The following is an 18,692-nucleotide window of genomic DNA, read 5'->3' as shown; positions in this document are numbered from 1 at the left end:
TTTCCTTATCTCCTCCTCGGTTCTTCTCCGCTTTCCCAAAATCATTTGTAATACTAATCTGACATTCAAGTGCAGCAGCACCAGACATAACAGGTGGCTTTTCCTTCCTCTCAAGCTCTCCTTAAACCAGTCTTTTTTCTGCCGAAGAGGATGATTATGACGAAGAAATCTCCTATGATTCAAGTAGACAGTTTATGACTAAATTCCAACCAGTTTGAAAGTGTATTTTCACCGCAAAGAGGACATGTTGCCTTCCCTTTAACGTACATCCAAATAAATTACCATATGCAGGGAAATCGTTTATTGTCCACATTAATAACGCCTTCAAGTTAAAATCTGTTTTAGTAAACGAATCATATACCTGCACCCCTTTCTCCCACAACTCAAAATATCATCAATCAAGGGTTGCAAGTAACATCAATGTCATTACCCGTTGTTTTTTTCCTGGAATCAGCATGGCTCAGAATTAGTTGTCACCTTGCATACACACTGAGGGGGCTAATTATTAACCACGAGCATCACTGGACAACAACTGTGGGCTGCGGAAGATCACCAAATGGATTAAATCCATCAGCAGCAAGCCCAAGACGCAAATTACGGGGATCTGAAGCAAACTCGGATACTTTTTGTCTATGTGCTTCCAAGCCAAAGAATCTGTTGGATGACGCATCTTCCCATCCTTACTCTTGTTCGTCGCGTGCCATATCAACTGCTCATCCAGTGCTGCTGATTGAAACAATCTTCTCAATCTCGGCACAATGGGGAAGTACCTAAGCACCTTCACCGGTATCTTCTTTTGCGGCTTGTCTATCATTTCAGCATCGTCCATGTTAGATGTATCTGCCTTCCACCTAGAATACTGACATTTAGGACACTCGTCTGCATCTTTCAAATCTTTTCTAAACAAACAACAATCATTAATACAAGCATGTATTTTCTGGTAAGTCAATTGATAAGATTTCAACAGCTTTTTCACTTCATATGTTGAGCAAGGAAGAGAATGATCTGGCGGCAACAAGGAACCGATTGTCTTGAGAAGTTCGTCAAAAGATTTCCTAGATAAACCATTTACAGTCTTGTGCCTATACAATTCAACAGTGATGGATAACTTTGTGTGTGTTTTACAATTAAGATATAACGGTGTGTCCGCCTCTTCCACATGGTTTTCCAAACCCTCATCTTGCACAGGTTCATGTCCCTGATCGATATGTGCATCAGCTTCAACAGCAGCATCTATATGATATGATCCCCTTGTTGCTCCCTCTTGGTGTACATCAGTAGAAGTGTGTATAGTCTCCCCGTGAAAAACCCACTCAGTGTATGTAGGATCCCAACCTCGTTTCAGCAAGTGAAGATGCACTTCTTTCGGAGAAAGTGGGAAAGTGAGATTCTTACAATCAACACAAGGACAACTGAATTCAGAAGGATTTCCAAGTCTCTGACAAACGGTATCTATGAAATTCTTCAAGGCCTCCTGATATGGAAGATCATCCCTACATGAAAGAACGACTAAATAATTAATCACGGAATAACACAATATAAGAGGGAAAACCAATGTAAAGAATGTAATATTCTACAGTGAACAACATATTAACCTTGGCCAATGAACCCAATCTTTATTCATAATTTTGAATGACTTGAATCTGCAAATCTGTTCAGTTTTTCAATCCAGTTAATAAAAAACTTTCAATTTCCCTTCTCAACCAACACTGGAGCCACTTCTTTGGTTGGAATGTTGAATTTATTAAAGATTAATGGCACCTAGCGCAATCAAAATATGATAACCAGCATAAGTAACCACAATGGATTAACAAATCATAAGATATTTACATATACAAAAAGGGGATTGAGAGTAGTCCACTCAGGTTTAAGGGTTGGAGGAATATTATGAAAGCATCTTACCTATGAATCGACAAATTCATCGTTCTTATAAAGTCTCCGAGTTAGAGTAGTCCACTCACCGCCAGGTTTCGATCTCGGAGCCATGTTATGTCTCGAAGTTGCCAAAACCGGTCAGGTTTAAGGGTTGGAGGAATATTATGAAAGCATCTTACCTATGAATCGACAGATTCATCGTTCTTATGAAGTCTCTGAGTTAGAGTAGTCCACTCGCCGCCAGGTTTCGATCTCGGATCCATGTTATGTCTCGAAGTTGCCAAAACCGGTCATGTTTAAGGGTTGGAGGAATATTATGAAAGAATCTTACCTATGAATCGACAGATTCATCGTTCTTATGAAGTCTCCGAGTTAGAGTAGTCCACTCACCGCCAGGTTTCGATTTCGGAGCCAAGTTATGTCTCGAAGTTACCAAAACCGGTCAGGTTTAAGGGTTGGAGGAATATTATGAAAGCATCTTACCTATGAATCGACAGATTCATCGTTCTTATGAAGTCTCCGAGTTAGAGTAGTCCACTCACCGCCAGGTTTCGATCTCGGAGCCATGTTATGTCTCGAAGTTGCCAAAACCGGTCAGGTTTAAGGGTTGGAGGAATATTATGAAATCATCTTACCTATGAATCGACAGATTCATCGTTCTTATGAAGTCTGATTTAGAGTAGTCCACTCACCGCCAGGTTTCGATCTCGGAGCCATGTTATGTCTCGAAGTTGCCAAAACCGGTCAGGTTTAAGGGTTGGAGGAATATTATGAAAGCATCTTACCTATGAATCGACAAATTCATCGTTCTTATGAAGTCTCCGAGTTAGAGTAGTCCACTCACCGCCACGTTTCGATCTCGGAGCCATGTTATGTCTCAAAGTTGCCAAAACCGGTCAGGTTTAAGGGTTGGAGGAATATTATGAAATCACCTTACCTATGAATCGACAGATTCATCGTTCTTATGAAGTCTGATTTAGAGTAGTCCACTCACCGCCAGGTTTCGATCTCGGAGCCATGTTATGTCTCGAAGTTGCCAAAACCGGTCAGGTTTAAGGGTTGGAGGAATATTATGAAAGCATCTTACCTATGAATCGACAGATTCATCGTTCTTATGAAGTCTCTGAGTTAGAGTAGTCCACTCACCGCCAGGTTTCGATCTCGGAGCCATGTTATGTCTCGAAGTTGCCAAAACCGGTCAGGTTTAAGGGTTGGAGGAATATTATGAAAGCATATTACCTATGAATCGATAGATTCATCGTTCTTACGAAGTTCCCGACTTAGAGTAGTCCACTCACCGCCAGGTTTCGATCTCGGAGCCATGTTATGTCTCGAAGTTGCCAAAACCGGTCAGGTTTAAGGGTTGGAGGAATATTATGAAAGCATCTTACCTATGAATCGACAAATTCATCGTTCTTATGAAGTCTCCGAGTTAGAGTAGTCCACTCACCGCCAGGTTTCGATCTCGGAGCCATGTTATGTCTCGAAGTTGCCAAAACCGGTGAGGTTTAAGGGTTGGAGGAATATTATGAAAGCATCTTACCTATGAATCGACAGATTCATCGTTCTTACGAAGTCCCCGACTTAGAGTAGTCCACTCATCGCCAGGTTTCGATCTCGGAGCCATGTTATGTCTCGAAGTTGCCAAAACCGGTCAGGTTTAAGGGTTGGAGGAATATTATGAAAGCATCTTACCTATGAATCGACAAATTCATCGTTCTTACGAAGTCCCCGACTTAGAGTAGTCCACTCATCGCCAGGTTTCGATCTCGGAGCCATGTTATGTCTCGAAGTTGCCAAAACCGGTCAGGTTTAAGGGTTGGAGGAATATTATGAAAGCATCTTACCTGTGAATCGACAGATTCATCGTTCTTACGAAGTCCCCGACTTAGAGTAGTCCACTCATCGCCAGGTTTCGATCTCGGAGCCATGTTATGTCTCGAAGTTGCCAAAACCGGACAGGTTTAAGGGTTGGAGGAATATTATGAAAGCATCTTACCTATGAATCGACAGATTCATCGTTCTTACGAAGTCCCCGACTTAGAGTAGTCCACTCATCGCCAGGTTTCGATCTCGGAGCCATGTTATGTCTCGAAGTTTCCAAAACCGGTCAGGTTTAAGGGTTGGAGGAATATTATGAAAGAATCTTACCTATGAATCGACAGATTCATCGTTCTTACGAAGTCCCCGACTTAGAGTAGTCCACTCATCGCCAGGTTTCGATCTCGGAGCCATGTTATGTCTCGAAGTTGCCAAAACCGGTCAGGTTTAAGGGTTGGAGGAATATTATGAAAGCATCTTACCTATGAATCGACAGATTCATCGTTCTTACGAAGTCCCCGACTTAGAGTAGTCCAATCATCGCCAGGTTTCGATCTCGGAGCCATGTTATGTCTCGAAGTTGCCAAAACCGGTCAGGTTTAAGGGTTGGAGGAATATTATGAAAGAATCTTACCTATGAATCGACAGATTCATCGTTCTTACGAAATCCCCGACTTAGAGTAGTCCACTCATCGCCAGGTTTCGATCTCGGAGCCATGTTATGTCTCGAAGTTGCCAAAACCGGTCAGGTTTAAAGGTTGGAGGAATATTATGAAAGCATCTTACCTATGAATCGACAGATTCATCGTTCTTACGAAGTCCACCGACTTAGAGTAGTCCACTCATCGCCAGGTTTCGATCTCGGAGCCATGTTATGTCTCGAAGTTGCCAAAACCGGTCAGGTTTATGGGTTGGAGGAATATTATGAAAGCATCTTACCTATGAATCGACAGATTCATCGTTCTTATGAAGTCTCTGATTTAGAGTAGTCCAGTAACCGCCAGGTTTCGATCTCGGAGCCATGTTATGTCTCGAAGTTGCCAAAACCGGTCAGGTTTAAGGGTTGGAGGAATATTATGAAAGCATCTTACCTATGAATCGACAGATTCATCGTTCTTACGAAGTCCCCGACTTAGAGTAGTCCACTCATTGTCAGGTTTCGATCTCGGAGCCATGTTATGTCTCGAAGTTGCCAAAACCGGTCAGGTTTAAGGGTTGGAGGAATATTATGAAAGCATCTTACCTATGAATCGACAGATTCATCGTTCTTACGAAGTCCCCGACTTAGAGTAGTCCACTCATCGCCAGGTTTCGATCTCGGAGCCATGTTATGTCTCGAAGTTGCAAAAACCGGTCAGGTTTAAGGGTTAGAGGAATATTATGAAAGCATCTTACCTATGAATCGACAGATTCATCGTTCTTACGAAGTCCCCGACTTAGAGTAGTCCACTCATCGCCAGGTTTCGATCTCGGAGCCATGTTATGTCTCGAAGTTGCCAAAACCGGTCAGGTTTAAGGGTTGGAGGAATATTATGAAAGCATCTTACCTATGAATCGACAGATTCATCGTTCTTACGAAGTCCCCGACTTAGAGTAGTCCACTCATCGCCAGGTTTCGATCTCGGAGCCATGTTATGTCTCGAGGTTGCAAAAACCGGTCAGGTTTAAGGGTTGGAGGAATATTATGAAAGCATCTTACCTATGAATCGACAGATTCATCGTTCTTACGAAGTCCCCGACTTAGAGTAGTCCACTCATCGCCAGGTTTCGATCTCGGAGCCATGTTATGTCTCGAAGTTGCCAAAACCGGTCAGGTTTAAGGGTTGGAGGAATATTATGAAAGTATCTTACCTATGAATCGACAGATTCATCGTTCTTACGAAGTCCCCGACTTAGAGTAGTCCACTCATCGCCAGGTTTCGATCTCGGAGCCATGTTATGTCTCGAAGTTGCCAAAACCGGTCAGGTTTAAGGGTTGGAGGAATATTATGAAAGCATCTTACCTATGAATCGACAGATTCATCGTTCTTACGAAGTCCCCGACTTAGAGTAGTCCACTCATCGCCAGGTTTCAATCTCGGAGCCATGTTATGTCTCGAAGTTGCCAAAACCGGTCAGGTTTAAGGGTTGGAGGAATATTATGAAAGCATCTTACCTATGAATCGACAGATTCATCGTTCTTACGAAGTCCCCGGCTTAGAGTAGTCCACTCATCGCCAGGTTTCGATCTCGGAGCCATGTTATGTCTCGAAGTTGCCAAAACCGGTCAGGTTTAAGGGTTGGAGGAATATTATGAAAGCATCTTACCTATGAATCGACAGATTCATCGTTCTTACGAAGTCCCCGACTTAGAGTAGTCCACTCATCGCCAGGTTTCGATCTCGGAGCCATGTTATGTCTCGAAGTTGCCAAAACCGGTCAGGTGTAAGGGTTGGAGGAATATTATGAAAGCATCTTACCTATGAATCGACAAATTCATCGTTCTTATGAAGTCTCCGAGTTAGAGTAGTCCACTCACCGCCAGGTTTCGATCTCGGAGCCATGTTATGTCTCGAAGTTTCCAAAACCGGTCAGGTATAAGGGTTGGAGGAATATTATGAAAGCATCTTACCTATGAATCGACAGATTCATCGTTCTTATGAAATCTCTGAGTTATAGTAGTCCACTCACCGCCAGGTTTCGATCTCGGAGCCATGTTATGTTTCGAAGTTGCCAAAACCGGTCAGGTTTAAGGGTTGGAGGAATATTATGAAAGCATCTTACCTATGAATCGACAGATTCATCGTTCTTATGAAGTCTCTGACTTAGAGTAGTTCACTCACCGCCAGGTTTCGATCTCGGAGCCATGTTATGTCTCGAAGTTGCCAAAACCGGTCAGGTTTATGGGTTGGAGGAATATTATGAAAGCATCTTACCTATGAATCGACAGATTCATCGTTCTTATGAAGTCTCTGAGTTAGAGTAGTCCACTCACCGCCAGGTTTCGATCTCGGAGCCATGTTATGTCTCGAAGTTGCCAAAACCGGTCAAGTTTAAGGGTTGGAGGAATATTATGAAAGCATCTTACCTATGAATCGACAGATTCATCGTTCTTATGAAGTCTCTGAGTTAGAGTAGTCCACTCACCGCCAGGTTTCGATCTCGGAGCCATGTTATGTCTCGAAGTTTCCAAAACCGGTCAGGTTTAAGGGTTGGAGGAATATTATGAAAGCATCTTACCTATGAATCGACAGATTCATCGTTCTTATGAAGTCTCTGAGTTAGAGTAGTCCACTCACCGCCAGGTTTCGATCTCGGAGCCATGTTATGTCTCGAATTTGCCAAAACCGGTCAGGTTTAAGGGTTGGAGGAATATTATGAAAGCATCTTACCTATGAATCGACAGATTCATCGTTCTTATGAAGTCTCTGACTTAGAGTAGTCCACTCACCGCCAGGTTTCGATCTCAGAGCCATGTTATGTCTCGAAGTTGCCAAAACCGGTCAGGTTTAAGGGTTGGATGAATATTATGAAAACATCTTACCTATGAATAGACAGATTCATCGTTCTTATGAAGTCTCTGACTTAGAGTAGTCCACTCACCTCCAGGTTTCAATCTCGGAGCCATGTTATGTCTCGAAGTTGCCAAAACCGGTCAGGTTTAAGGGTTGGAGGAATATTATGAAAGCATCTTACCTATGAATCGACAGATTCATCGTTCTTATGAAGTCTCTGAGTTAGAGTAGTCCACTCACCGCCAGGTTTCGATCTCGGAGCCATGTTATGTCTCGAAGTTTCCAAAATCGGTCAGGTTTAAGGGTTGGAGGAATATTATGAAAGCATCTTACCTATGAATCGACAGATTCATCGTTCTTATGAAGTCTCTGAGTTAGATTATTCCACTCACCTCCAGGTTTCGATCTCTGAGCCATGTTATGTCTCGAAGTTGCCAAAACCGGTCAGGTTTAAGGGTTGGAGGAATATAATGAAAGCGACTTACCTATGAATCGACAGATTCATCGTTCTTATGAAGTCTCTGACTTAGAGTAGTCCACACACCACCAGGTTTCGATCTCGGAGCCATGTTATGTCTCGAAGTTGCCAAAACCGGTCAGGTTTAAGGGTTGGAGGAATATTATGAAAGCATCTTACCTATGAATCGACAGATTCATCGTTCTTATGAAGTCTCTGAGTTAGAGTAGTCCACTCACCGCCAGGTTTCGATCTCGGAGCCATGTTATGTCTCGAAGTTGCCAAAACCGGTCAGGTTTAAGGGTTGGAGGAATATTATAAAAGCATATTACCTATGAATCGATAGATTCATCGTTCTTACGAAGTTCCCGACTTAGAGTAGTCCACTCACCGCCAGGCTTCGATCTCGGAGCCATGTTATGTCTCGAAGTTGCCAAAACCGGTCAGGTTTAAGGGTTGGAGGAATATTATGAAAGCATCTTACCTATGAATCGACAAATTCATCGTTCTTATGAAGTCTCCGAGTTAGAGCAGTCCACTCACCGCCAGCTTTCGATCTCGGAGCCATGTTATTTCTCGAAGTTGCCAAAACCGGTGAGGTTTAAGGGTTGGAGGAATATTATGAAAGCATCTTACCTATGAATCGACAGATTCATCGTTCTTACGAAGTCCCCGACTTAGAGTAGTCCACTCATCGCCAGGTTTCGATCTCGGATCCATGTTATGTCTCGAAGTTGCCAAAACCGGTCAGGTTTAAGGGTTGGAGGAATATTACGAAAGCATCTTACCTATGAATTGACAAATTCATCGTTCTTATGAAGTCTCCGAGTTAGAGTAGTCTACTCACCGCCAGGTTTCGATCTCGGAGCCATGTTATGTCTCGAAGTTGCCAAAACCGGTCAGGTTTAAGGGTTGGAGGAATATTATGAAAGCATCTTACCTATGAATCGACAGATTCATCGTTCTTACGAAGTCCCCGACTTAGAGTAGTCCACTCATCGCCAGGTTTCGATCTCGGAGCCATGTTATGTCTCGAAGTTGCCAAAACCGGCCAGGTTTAAGGGTTGTAGGAATATTATGAAAGCATCTTACCAATGAATCGACAGATTCATCGTTCTTACGAAGTCCCCGACTTAGAGTAGTCCACTCATCGCCAGGTTTCGATCTCGGAGCCATGTTATGTCTCGAAATTGCCAAAACCGGTCAGGTTTAAGGGTTGGAGGAATATTATGAAAGCATCTTACCTATGAATCGACAGATTCATCGTTCTTACAAAGTCCTCGACTTAGAGTAGTCCACTCATCGCCAGGTTTCGATCTCGGAGCCATGTTATGTCTCGAAGTTGCCAAAACCGGTCAGGTTTAAGGGTTGGAGGAATATTATGAAAGCATCTTACTTATGAATCGACAGATTCATCGTTCTTACGAAGTCCCCGACTTAGAGTAGTCCACTCATCGCCAGGTTTCGATCTCGGATCCATGTTATGTCTCGAAGTTGCCAAAACCGGTCAGGTTTAAGGGTTGGAGGAATATTATGAAAGCATCTTACCTATGAATCGACAGATTCATCGTTCTTATGAAGTCTCTGACTTAGAGTAGTCCACTCACCGCCAGGTTTCGATCTCGAAGCCATGTTATGTCTCAAAGTTGCCAAAACCGGTCAGGTTTAAGGGTTGGAGGAATATTATGAAAGCATCTTACCTATGAATCGACAGATTCATCGTTCTTATGAAGTCTCTGACTTAGAGTAGTCCACTCACCGCCATGTTTCGATCTCGGAGCCATGTTATGTCTCGATGTTTCCAAAACCGGTCAGGTTTAAGGGTTAGAGGAATATTATGAAACCATCTTACCTATGAATCGACAGATTCATCGTTCTTATGAAGTCTCTGACTTAGTGTAGTCCACTCACCGCCAGGTTTCGATCTCAGAGCCATGTTATGTCTCGAAGTTGCCAAAACCGGTCAGGTTTAAGGGTTGGAGGAATATTATGAAAGCATCTTACCTATGAATCGACAGATTCATCGTTCTTATGAAGTCTCTGACTTAGAGTAGTCCACTCACCGCCAGGTTTCGATCTCGGAGCCATGTTACGTCTCGAAGTTGCCAAAACCGGTCAGGTTTAAGGGTTGGAGGAATATTATGAAAGCATCTTACCTATGAATCGACAGATTCATCGTTCTTATAAAATCTCTGACTTAGAGTAGTCCACTCACCGCCAGGTTTCGATCTCGGAGCCATGTTATGTCTCGAAGTTGCCAAAATCGGTCAGGTTTAAGGGTTGGAGGAATATTATGAAAGCATCTTACCTATGAATCGACAGATTCATCGTTCTTATGAAGTCTCTGACTTAGAGTAGTCCACTCACCGCCAGGTTTCGATCTCGGAGCTATGTTATGTCTAGAAGTTGCCAAAACCGGTCAGGTTTAAGGGTTGGAGGAATATTATGAAAGCATCTTACCTATGAATCGACAGATTCATCGTTCTTATGAAGTCTCTGACTTAGAGTAGTCCACTCACCTCCAGGTTTCGATCTCGGAGCCATGTTATGTCTCGAAGTTGCCAAAACCGGTCAGGTTTAAGGGTTGGAGGAATATTATGAAAGCATCTTACCTATGAATCGACAGATTCATCGTTCTTATGAAATCTCTGACTTAGAGTAGTCCACTCACCACCAGGTTTCGATCTCGGAGCCATGTTATGTCTCGAAGTTGCCAAAACCGGTCAGGTTTAACGGTTGGAGGAATATTATGAAAGCATCTTACCTATGAATCGACAGATTCATCGTTCTTATGAAGTCTCTGACTTAGAGCAGTCCACTCACCGCCAGGGTTCGATCTCGGAGCCATGTTATGTCTCGAAGTTGCCAAAACCGGTCAGGTTTAAGGGTTGGAGGAATATTATGAAAGCATCTTACCTATGAATCGACAGATTCATCGTTCTTATGAAGTCTCTGACTTAGAGTAGTCCACTCACCGCCATGTTTCAATCTCGGAGCCATGTTATGTCTCGATGTTTCCAAAACCGGACGGGTTTTAGGGTTGGAGGAATATTATGAAAACATCTTACCTATGAATCGACAGATTCATCGTTCTTATGAAGTCTCTGAGTAAGAGTAGTCCACTCACCGCCAAGTTTCGATCTTGGATCCATGTTATGTCTCGAAGTTGCCAAAACCGGTCAGGTTTAAGGGTTGGAGGAATATTATGAAAGCATCTTACCTATGAATCGACAGATTCATCGTTCTTATGAAGTCTCTGAGTTAGATTAGTCCACTCACCTTCAGGTTTCGATCTCCGAGCCATGTTATGTCTCGAAGTTTCCAAAACCGGTCAGGTTTAAGGGTTGGAGGAATATTATGAAAGCATCTTACCTATGAATCGACAGATTCATCGTTCTTATGAAGTCTCTGACTTAGAGTAGTCCACTCACCGCCATGTTTCAATCTCGGAGCCATGTTATGTCTCGATGTTTCCAAAACCGGACGGGTTTAAGGGTTGGAGGAATATTATGAAAGCATCTTACCTATGAATCGACAGATTCATCGTTCTTATGAAGTCTCTGAGTAAGAGTAGTCCACTCACCGCCAAGTTTCGATCTTGGATCCATGTTATGTCTCGAAGTTGCCAAAACCGGTCAGGTTTAAGGGTTGGAGGAATATTATGAAAGCATCTTACCTATGAATCGACAGATTCATCGTTCTTATGAAGTCTCTGACTTATAGTAGTCCAATCACCGCCAGGTTTCGATCTCGGAGTCATGTTATGTCTCGAAGTTGCCAAAATCGGTCAGGTTCAAGGGTTGGAGGAATATTATGAAAGCATCTTACCTATGAATCGACAAATTCATCGTTCTTATGAAGTCTCTGACTTAGAGTAGTCCACTCACCGCCAGGTTTCGATCTCGGAGCCATGTTATGTCTCGAAGTTGCCAAAACCGGTCAGGTTTAAGGGTTGGAGGAATATTATTAAATCATCTTACCTATGAATCGACAAATTCATCGTTCTTATGAAGTCTCTGAGTTAGAGTAGTCCACTCACCGCCAGGTTTCGATCTCGGAGCCATGTTATGTCTCGAAGTTGCCAAAACCGGTCAGGTTTAAGGGTTGGAGGAATATTATGAAAGCATCTTACCTATGAATCGACAGATTCATCGTTCTTATGAAGTCTCCGAGTTAGAGCAGTCCACTCACCGCCAGGTTTCGATCTCGGAGCCATGTTATGTCTCGAAGTTGCCAAAACCGGTCAGGTTTAAGGGTTGGAGGAATATTATGAAAGCATCTTACCTATGAATCGACAGATTCATCGTTCTTATGAAGTTTCCGAGTTAGAGTAGTCCACTCACCGCCAGGTTTCGATCTCGGAGCCATGTTATGTCTCGAAGTTGCCAAAACCGGTCAGGTTTAAGGGTTGGAGGAATATTATGAAAGCATCTTACCTATGAATCGACAGATTCATCGTTCTTATGAAGTTTCCGAGTTAGAGTAGTCCACTCACCGCCAGGTTTCGATTTCGGAGCCATGTTATGTCTCGAAGTTGCCAAAACCGGTCAGGTTTAAGGGTTGGAGGAATATTATGAAAGCATCTTACCTATGAATCGACAGATTCATCGTTCTTATGAAGTCTCCGAGTTAGAGTAGTCCACTCACCGCCAGGTTTCGATCTCGGAGCCATGTTATGTCTCGAAGTTGCCAAAACCGGTCAGGTTTAAGGGTTGGAGGAATATTATTAAAGCATCTTACCTATGAATCGACAGATTCATCGTTCTTATGAAGTTTCCGAGTTAGAGTAGTCCACTCACCGCCAGGTTTCGATCTCGGAGCCATGTTATGTCTCGAAGTTGCCAAAACCGGTCAGGTTTAAGGGTTGGAGGAATATTATGAAAGCATCTTACCTATGAATCGACAGATTCATCGTTCTTATGAAGTCTCCGAGTTAGAGTAGTCCACTCACCGCCAGGTTTCGATCTCGGAGCCATGTTATGTCTCGAAGTTGCCAAAACCGGTCAGGTTTAAGGGTTGGAGGAATATTATGAAATCATCTTACCTATGAATCGACAGATTCATCGTTCTTATGAAGTCTGATTTAGAGTAGTCCACTCACCGCCAGGTTTCGATCTCGGAGCCATGTTATGTCTCGAAGTTGCCAAAACCGGTCAGGTTTAAGGGTTGGAGGAATATTATGAAAGCATCTAACCTATGAATCGACAGATTCATCGTTCTTATGAAGTCTCTGAGTTAGAGTAGTCCACTCACCGCCAGGTTTCGATCTCGGAGCCATGTTATGTCTCGAAGTTGCCAAAACCGGTCAGGTTTAAGGGTTGGAGGAATATTATGAAAGCATCTTACCTATGAATCGACAAATTCATCGTTCTTATGAAGTCTCTGACTTAGAGTAGTCCACTCACCGCCAGGTTTCGATCTCGGAGCCATGTTATGTCTCGAAGTTTCCAAAATCGGTCAGGTTTAAGGGTTGGAGGAATATTATGAAAGCATCTTACCTATGAATCGACAGATTCATCGTTCTTATGAAGTCTCTGAGTTAGATTATTCCACTCACCTCCAGGTTTCGATCTCTGAGCCATGTTATGTCTCGAAGTTGCCAAAACCGGTCAGGTTTAAGGGTTGGAGGAATATAATGAAAGCGACTTACCTATGAATCGACAGATTCATCGTTCTTATGAAGTCTCTGACTTAGAGTAGTCCACACACCACCAGGTTTCGATCTCGGAGCCATGTTATGTCTCGAAGTTGCCAAAACCGGTCAGGTTTAAGGGTTGGAGGAATATTATGAAAGCATCTTACCTATGAATCGACAGATTCATCGTTCTTATGAAGTCTCTGAGTTAGAGTAGTCCACTCACCGCCAGGTTTCGATCTCGGAGCCATGTTATGTCTCGAAGTTGCCAAAACCGGTCAGGTTTAAGGGTTGGAGGAATATTATAAAAGCATATTACCTATGAATCGATAGATTCATCGTTCTTACGAAGTTCCCGACTTAGAGTAGTCCACTCACCGCCAGGCTTCGATCTCGGAGCCATGTTATGTCTCGAAGTTGCCAAAACCGGTCAGGTTTAAGGGTTGGAGGAATATTATGAAAGCATCTTACCTATGAATCGACAGATTCATCGTTCTTATGAAGTCTCTGACTTAGAGTAGTTCACTCACCGCCAGGTTTCGATCTCGGAGCCATGTTATGTCTCGAAGTTGCCAAAACCGGTCAGGTTTATGGGTTGGAGGAATATTATGAAAGCATCTTACCTATGAATCGACAGATTCATCGTTCTTATGAAGTCTCTGATTTAGAGTAGTCCACTAACCGCCAGGTTTCGATCTCGGAGCCATGTTATGTCTCGAAGTTGCCAAAACCGGTCAGGTTTAAGGGTTGGAGGAATATTATGAAAGCATCTTACCTATGAATCGACAGATTCATCGTTCTTACGAAGTCCCCGACTTAGAGTAGTCCACTCATCGCCAGGTTTCGATCTCGGATCCATGTTATGTCTCGAAGTTGCCAAAACCGGTCAGGTTTAAGGGTTGGAGGAATATTACGAAAGCATCTTACCTATGAATTGACAAATTCATCGTTCTTATGAAGTCTCCGAGTTAGAGTAGTCTACTCACCGCCAGGTTTCGATCTCGGAGCCATGTTATGTCTCGAAGTTGCCAAAACCGGCCAGGTTTAAGGGTTGGAAGAATATTATTAAATCATCTTACCTATGAATCGACAGATTCATCGTTCTTATGAAGTCTCTGAGTTAGAGTAGTCCACTCACCGCCAGGTTTCGATCTCGGAGCCATGTTATGTCTCGAAGTTGCCAAAACCGGTCAGGTTTAAGGGTTGGAGGAATATTATGAAAGCATCTTACCTATGAATCGACAGATTCATCGTTCTTACGAAGTTCCTGACTTAGAGTAGTCCACTCATCGCCAGGTTTCGATCTCGGATCCATGTTATGTCTCGAAGTTGCCAAAACCGGTCAGGTTTAAGGGTTGGAGGAATATTATGAAAGCAGCTTACATATGAATCGACAAATTCATCGTTCTTATGAAGTCTCCGAGTTAGAGCAGTCCACTCACCGCCAGGTTTCGATCTCGGAGCCATGTTATGTCTCGAAGTTGCCAAAACTGGTCAGGTTTAAGGGTTGGAGGAATATTATGAAAGCATCTTACCTATGAATCGACAGATTCATCGTTCTTATGAAGTCTCTGACTTAGAGTAGTCCACTCACCGCCAGGTTTCGATCTCGGAGCCATGTTATGTCTCGAAGTTGCCAAAACCGGTCAGGTTTAAGGGTTGCAGGAATATTATGAAAGCATCTTACCTATGAATCGACAGATTCATCGTTTTTATGAAGTCTCCGAGTTAGAGTAGTCCACTCACCGCCAGGTTTCGATCTCGGAGCCATGTTATGTCTCGAATTTGCCAAAACCGGTCAGGTTTAAGGGTTGGAGGAATATTATGAAAGCATCTTACCTATGAATCGACAGATTCATCGTTCTTATGAAGTCTCTGACTTAGAGTAGTCCACTCACCGCCAGGTTTCGATCTCGGAGCCATGTTATGTCTCGAAGTTGCCAAAACCGGTCAGGTTTAAGGGTTGCAGGAATATTATGAAAGCCTCTTACCTATGAATCGACAGATTCATAGGTAAGATGAAGTCTCCGAGTTAGAGTAGTCCACTCACCGCCAGGTTTCGATCTCGGAGCCATGTTATGTCTCGAATTTGCCAAAACCGTTCAGGTTTAAGGGTTGGAGGAATATTATGAAAGCATCTTACCTATGAATCGACAGATTCATCATTTTTATGAAGTCTCCGAGTTAGAGTAGTCCACTCACCGCCAGGTTTCGATCTCGGAGCCATGTTATGTCTCGAAGTTGCCAAAACCGGTCAGGTTTAAGGGTTGGAGGAATATTATGAAAGCATCTTACCTATGAATCGACAGATTCATCGTTCTTATGAAGTCTCTGAGTTAGAGTAGTCCACTCACCGCCAGGTTTCGATCTCAGAGCCATGTTATGTCTCAAAGTTGCCAAAACCGGTCAGGTTTAAGGGTTGGAGGAATATTATGAAAGCATTTTACCTATGAATCGACAGATTCATCGTTCTTATGAAGTCTCTGACTTAGAGTAGTCCACTCATCGCCATGTTTCGATCTCGGAGCCATGTTATGTCTCAAAGTTGCCAAAACCGGTCAGGTTTAAGGGTTGGAGGAATATTATGAAAGCATTTTACCTATGAATCGACAGATTCATCGTTCTTATGAAGTCTCTGACTTAGAGTAGTCCACTCACCGCCAGGTTTCGATCTCGGAGCCATGTTATGTCTCGAAGTTGCCAAAACCGGTCAGGTTTAAGGGTTGGAGGAATATTATGAAAGCATCTTACCTATGAATCGACAGATTCATCGTTCTTATGAAGTCTCTGACTTAGAGTAGTCCACTCACCGCCATGTTTCGATCTCGGAGCCATGTTATGTCTCGAAGTTGCCAAAACCGGACAGGTTTAAGGGTTGGAGGAATATTATGAAAGAATCTTACCTATGAATCGACAGATTCATCGTTCTTATGAAGTCTCTGACTTAGAGTAGTCCACTCACCGCCAGGTTTCGATCTCGGAGCCATGTTATGTCTCGAAGTTGCCAAAACCGGTCAGGTTTAAGGGTTGGAGGAATATTATGAAAGCATCTTACCATGAATCGACAGATTCATCGTTCTTATAAAATCACTGACTTAGAGTAGTCCACTCACCACCAGGTTTCGATCTCGGAGCCATGTTATGTCTCGAAGTTGCCAAAATCGGTCAGGTTTAAGGGTTGGAGGAATATTATGAAAGCATCTTACCTATGAATCGACAGATTCATCGTTCTTATGAAGTCTCTGACTTAGAGCAGTCCACTCACCGCCAGGGTTCGATCTCGGAGCCATGTTATGTCTCGAAGTTGCTAAAGCCGGTCAGGTTTAAGGGTTGGAGGAATATTATGAAAGCATCTTACCTATGAATCGACAGATTCATCGTTCTTATGAAGTCTCTGACTTAGAGTAGTCCACTCACCGCCAGGTTTCGATCTCGGAGCTATGTTATGTCTAGAAGTTGCCAAAACCGGTCAGGTTTAAGGGTTGGAGGAATATTATGAAAGCATCTTACCTATGAATCGACAGATTCATCGTTCTTATGAAGTCTCTGACTTAGAGTAGTCCACTCACCGCCAGGTTTCGATCTCGGAGCCATGTTATGTCTCGAAGTTGCCAAAACCGATCAGGTTTAAGGGTTGGAGGAATATTATGAAAGCATCTTACCTATGAATCGACAGATTCATCGTTCTTATGAAGTCTATGAGTTAGAGTAGTCCACTCACCGCCAGGTTTCGATCTCGGAGCCATGTTATGTTTCGAAGTTGCCAAAACCGGTCAGGTTTAACGGTTGGAGGAATATTATGAAGGCATCTTACCTATGAATCGACAGATTCATCGTTCTTATGAAGTCTCTGACTTAGAGTAGTCCACTCACCGCCAGGTTTCGATCTCGGAGCCATGTTATGTCTCGAAGTTGCCAAAACCGGTCAGGTTTAAGGGTTGGAGGAATATTATGAAAGCATCTTACCTATGAATCGACAGATTCATCGTTCTTATGAAGTCTATGAGTTAGAGTAGTCCACTCACCGCCAGGTTTCGATCTCGGAGCCATGTTATGTTTCGAAGTTGCCAAAACCGGTCAGGTTTATCGGTTGGAGGAATATTATGAAAGCATCTTACCTATGAATCGATAGATTCATCGTTCTTATGAAGTCTCTGACTTAGAGTAGTCCACTCACCGCCAGGTTTCGATCTCGGAGCCATGTTATGTCTCGAAGTTGCCAAAACCGGTCAGGTTTAAGGGTTGGAGGAATATTATGAAAGCATCTTACCTATGAATCGACAGATTCATCGTTCTTATGAAGTCTCTGAGTTATAGTAGTCCACTCACCGCCAGGTTTCGATCTCGGAGCCATGTTATGTCTCGAAGTTGCCAAAACCGGTCAGGTTTAAGGGTTGGAGGAATATTATGAAAGCATCTTACCTATGAATCGACAGATTCATCGTTCTTATGAAGTCTCTGACTTAGAGTAGTCCACTCACCGCCAGGTTTCGATCTCGGAGCCATGTTATGTCTCGAAGTTGCCAAAACCGGTCAGGTTTAAGGGTTGGAGGAATATTATGAAAGCATCTTACCTATTAATCGACAGATTCATCGTTCTTATGAAGTCTCTGACTTAGAGTAGTCCACTCACCGCCATGTTTCGATCTCGGAGCCATGTTATATCTCGAAGTTGCCAAAACCGGACAGGTTTAAGGGTTGGAGGAATATTCTAATGACACCGATATTATTTATAGATAGACGGATTCATCGTTCTTATGAAGTCTCCGAGTTAGAGTAGTCCACTCACCGCCAGGTTTCGATCTCGGAGCCATGTTATGTCTCGAAGTTGCCAAAACCGGTCAGGTTTAAGGGTTGGAGGAATATTATGAAAGCATCTTACCTATGAATCGACAGATTCATCGTTCTTATGAAGTCTCTGACTTAGAGTAGTCCACTCACCGCCAGGTTTCGATCTCGGAGCCATGTTATGTCTCGAAGTTGCCAAAACCGGTCAGGTTTAAGGGTTGGAGGAATATTATGAAAGCATCTTACCTATGAATCGACAGATTCATCGTTCTTATGAAGTCTATGAGTTAGAGTAGTCCACTCACCGCCAGGTTTCGATCTCGGAGCCATGTTATGTCTCGAAGTTGCCAAAACCGGTCAGGTTTAACGGTTGGAGGAATATTATGAAAGCATCTTACCTATGAATCGACAGATTCATCGTTCTTATGAAGTCTCTGACTTAGAGTAGTCCACTCACCGCCAGGTTTCGATCTCGGAGCCATGTTATGTCTCGAAGTTGCCAAAACCGGTCAGGTTTAAGGGTTGGAGGAATATTATGAAAGCATCTTACCTATGAATCGACAGATTCATCGTTCTTATAAAATCACTGACTTAGAGTAGTCCACTCACCACCAGGTTTCGA

General features: G+C 43.2%; 1 protein-coding gene across 1 annotated transcript; it reads right to left on the bottom strand.

Annotated features, from left to right (window-relative positions):
• Positions 1-505: 505 nt before the first annotated feature.
• Positions 506-1,624, bottom strand: LOC113287839. The gene is made up of 2 exons (XM_026536722.1): positions 1,596-1,624; positions 506-1,493 (listed from the first exon to the last, which is right to left on the bottom strand). Exons 1-2 carry the CDS (start codon positions 1,622-1,624, stop codon positions 506-508), a joined length of 1,017 nt encoding a protein of 338 aa, XP_026392507.1.
• Positions 1,625-18,692: the final 17,068 nt, after the last annotated feature.

Source organism: Papaver somniferum, chromosome 1, assembly GCF_003573695.1.
Source record: "Papaver somniferum cultivar HN1 chromosome 1, ASM357369v1, whole genome shotgun sequence".
Classification (NCBI taxonomy): domain Eukaryota; kingdom Viridiplantae; phylum Streptophyta; class Magnoliopsida; order Ranunculales; family Papaveraceae; genus Papaver; species Papaver somniferum.
The sequence above is the reverse complement of the archived record's forward strand: the minus strand, read 5'-3'. Positions and strand labels throughout refer to the sequence as shown.

Bases quoted from the DNA above. Each gene is read 5' to 3' on its own strand.
- LOC113287839 (XM_026536722.1), bottom strand. From the start codon at position 1,624: ATGAATAAAGATTGGGTTCATTGGCCAAG. The intron at 1,494-1,595 runs GTTAATATGTTG...TCTTTCATGTAG, and splicing joins GATTGGGTTCATTGGCCAAG to GGATGATCTTCCATATCAGG.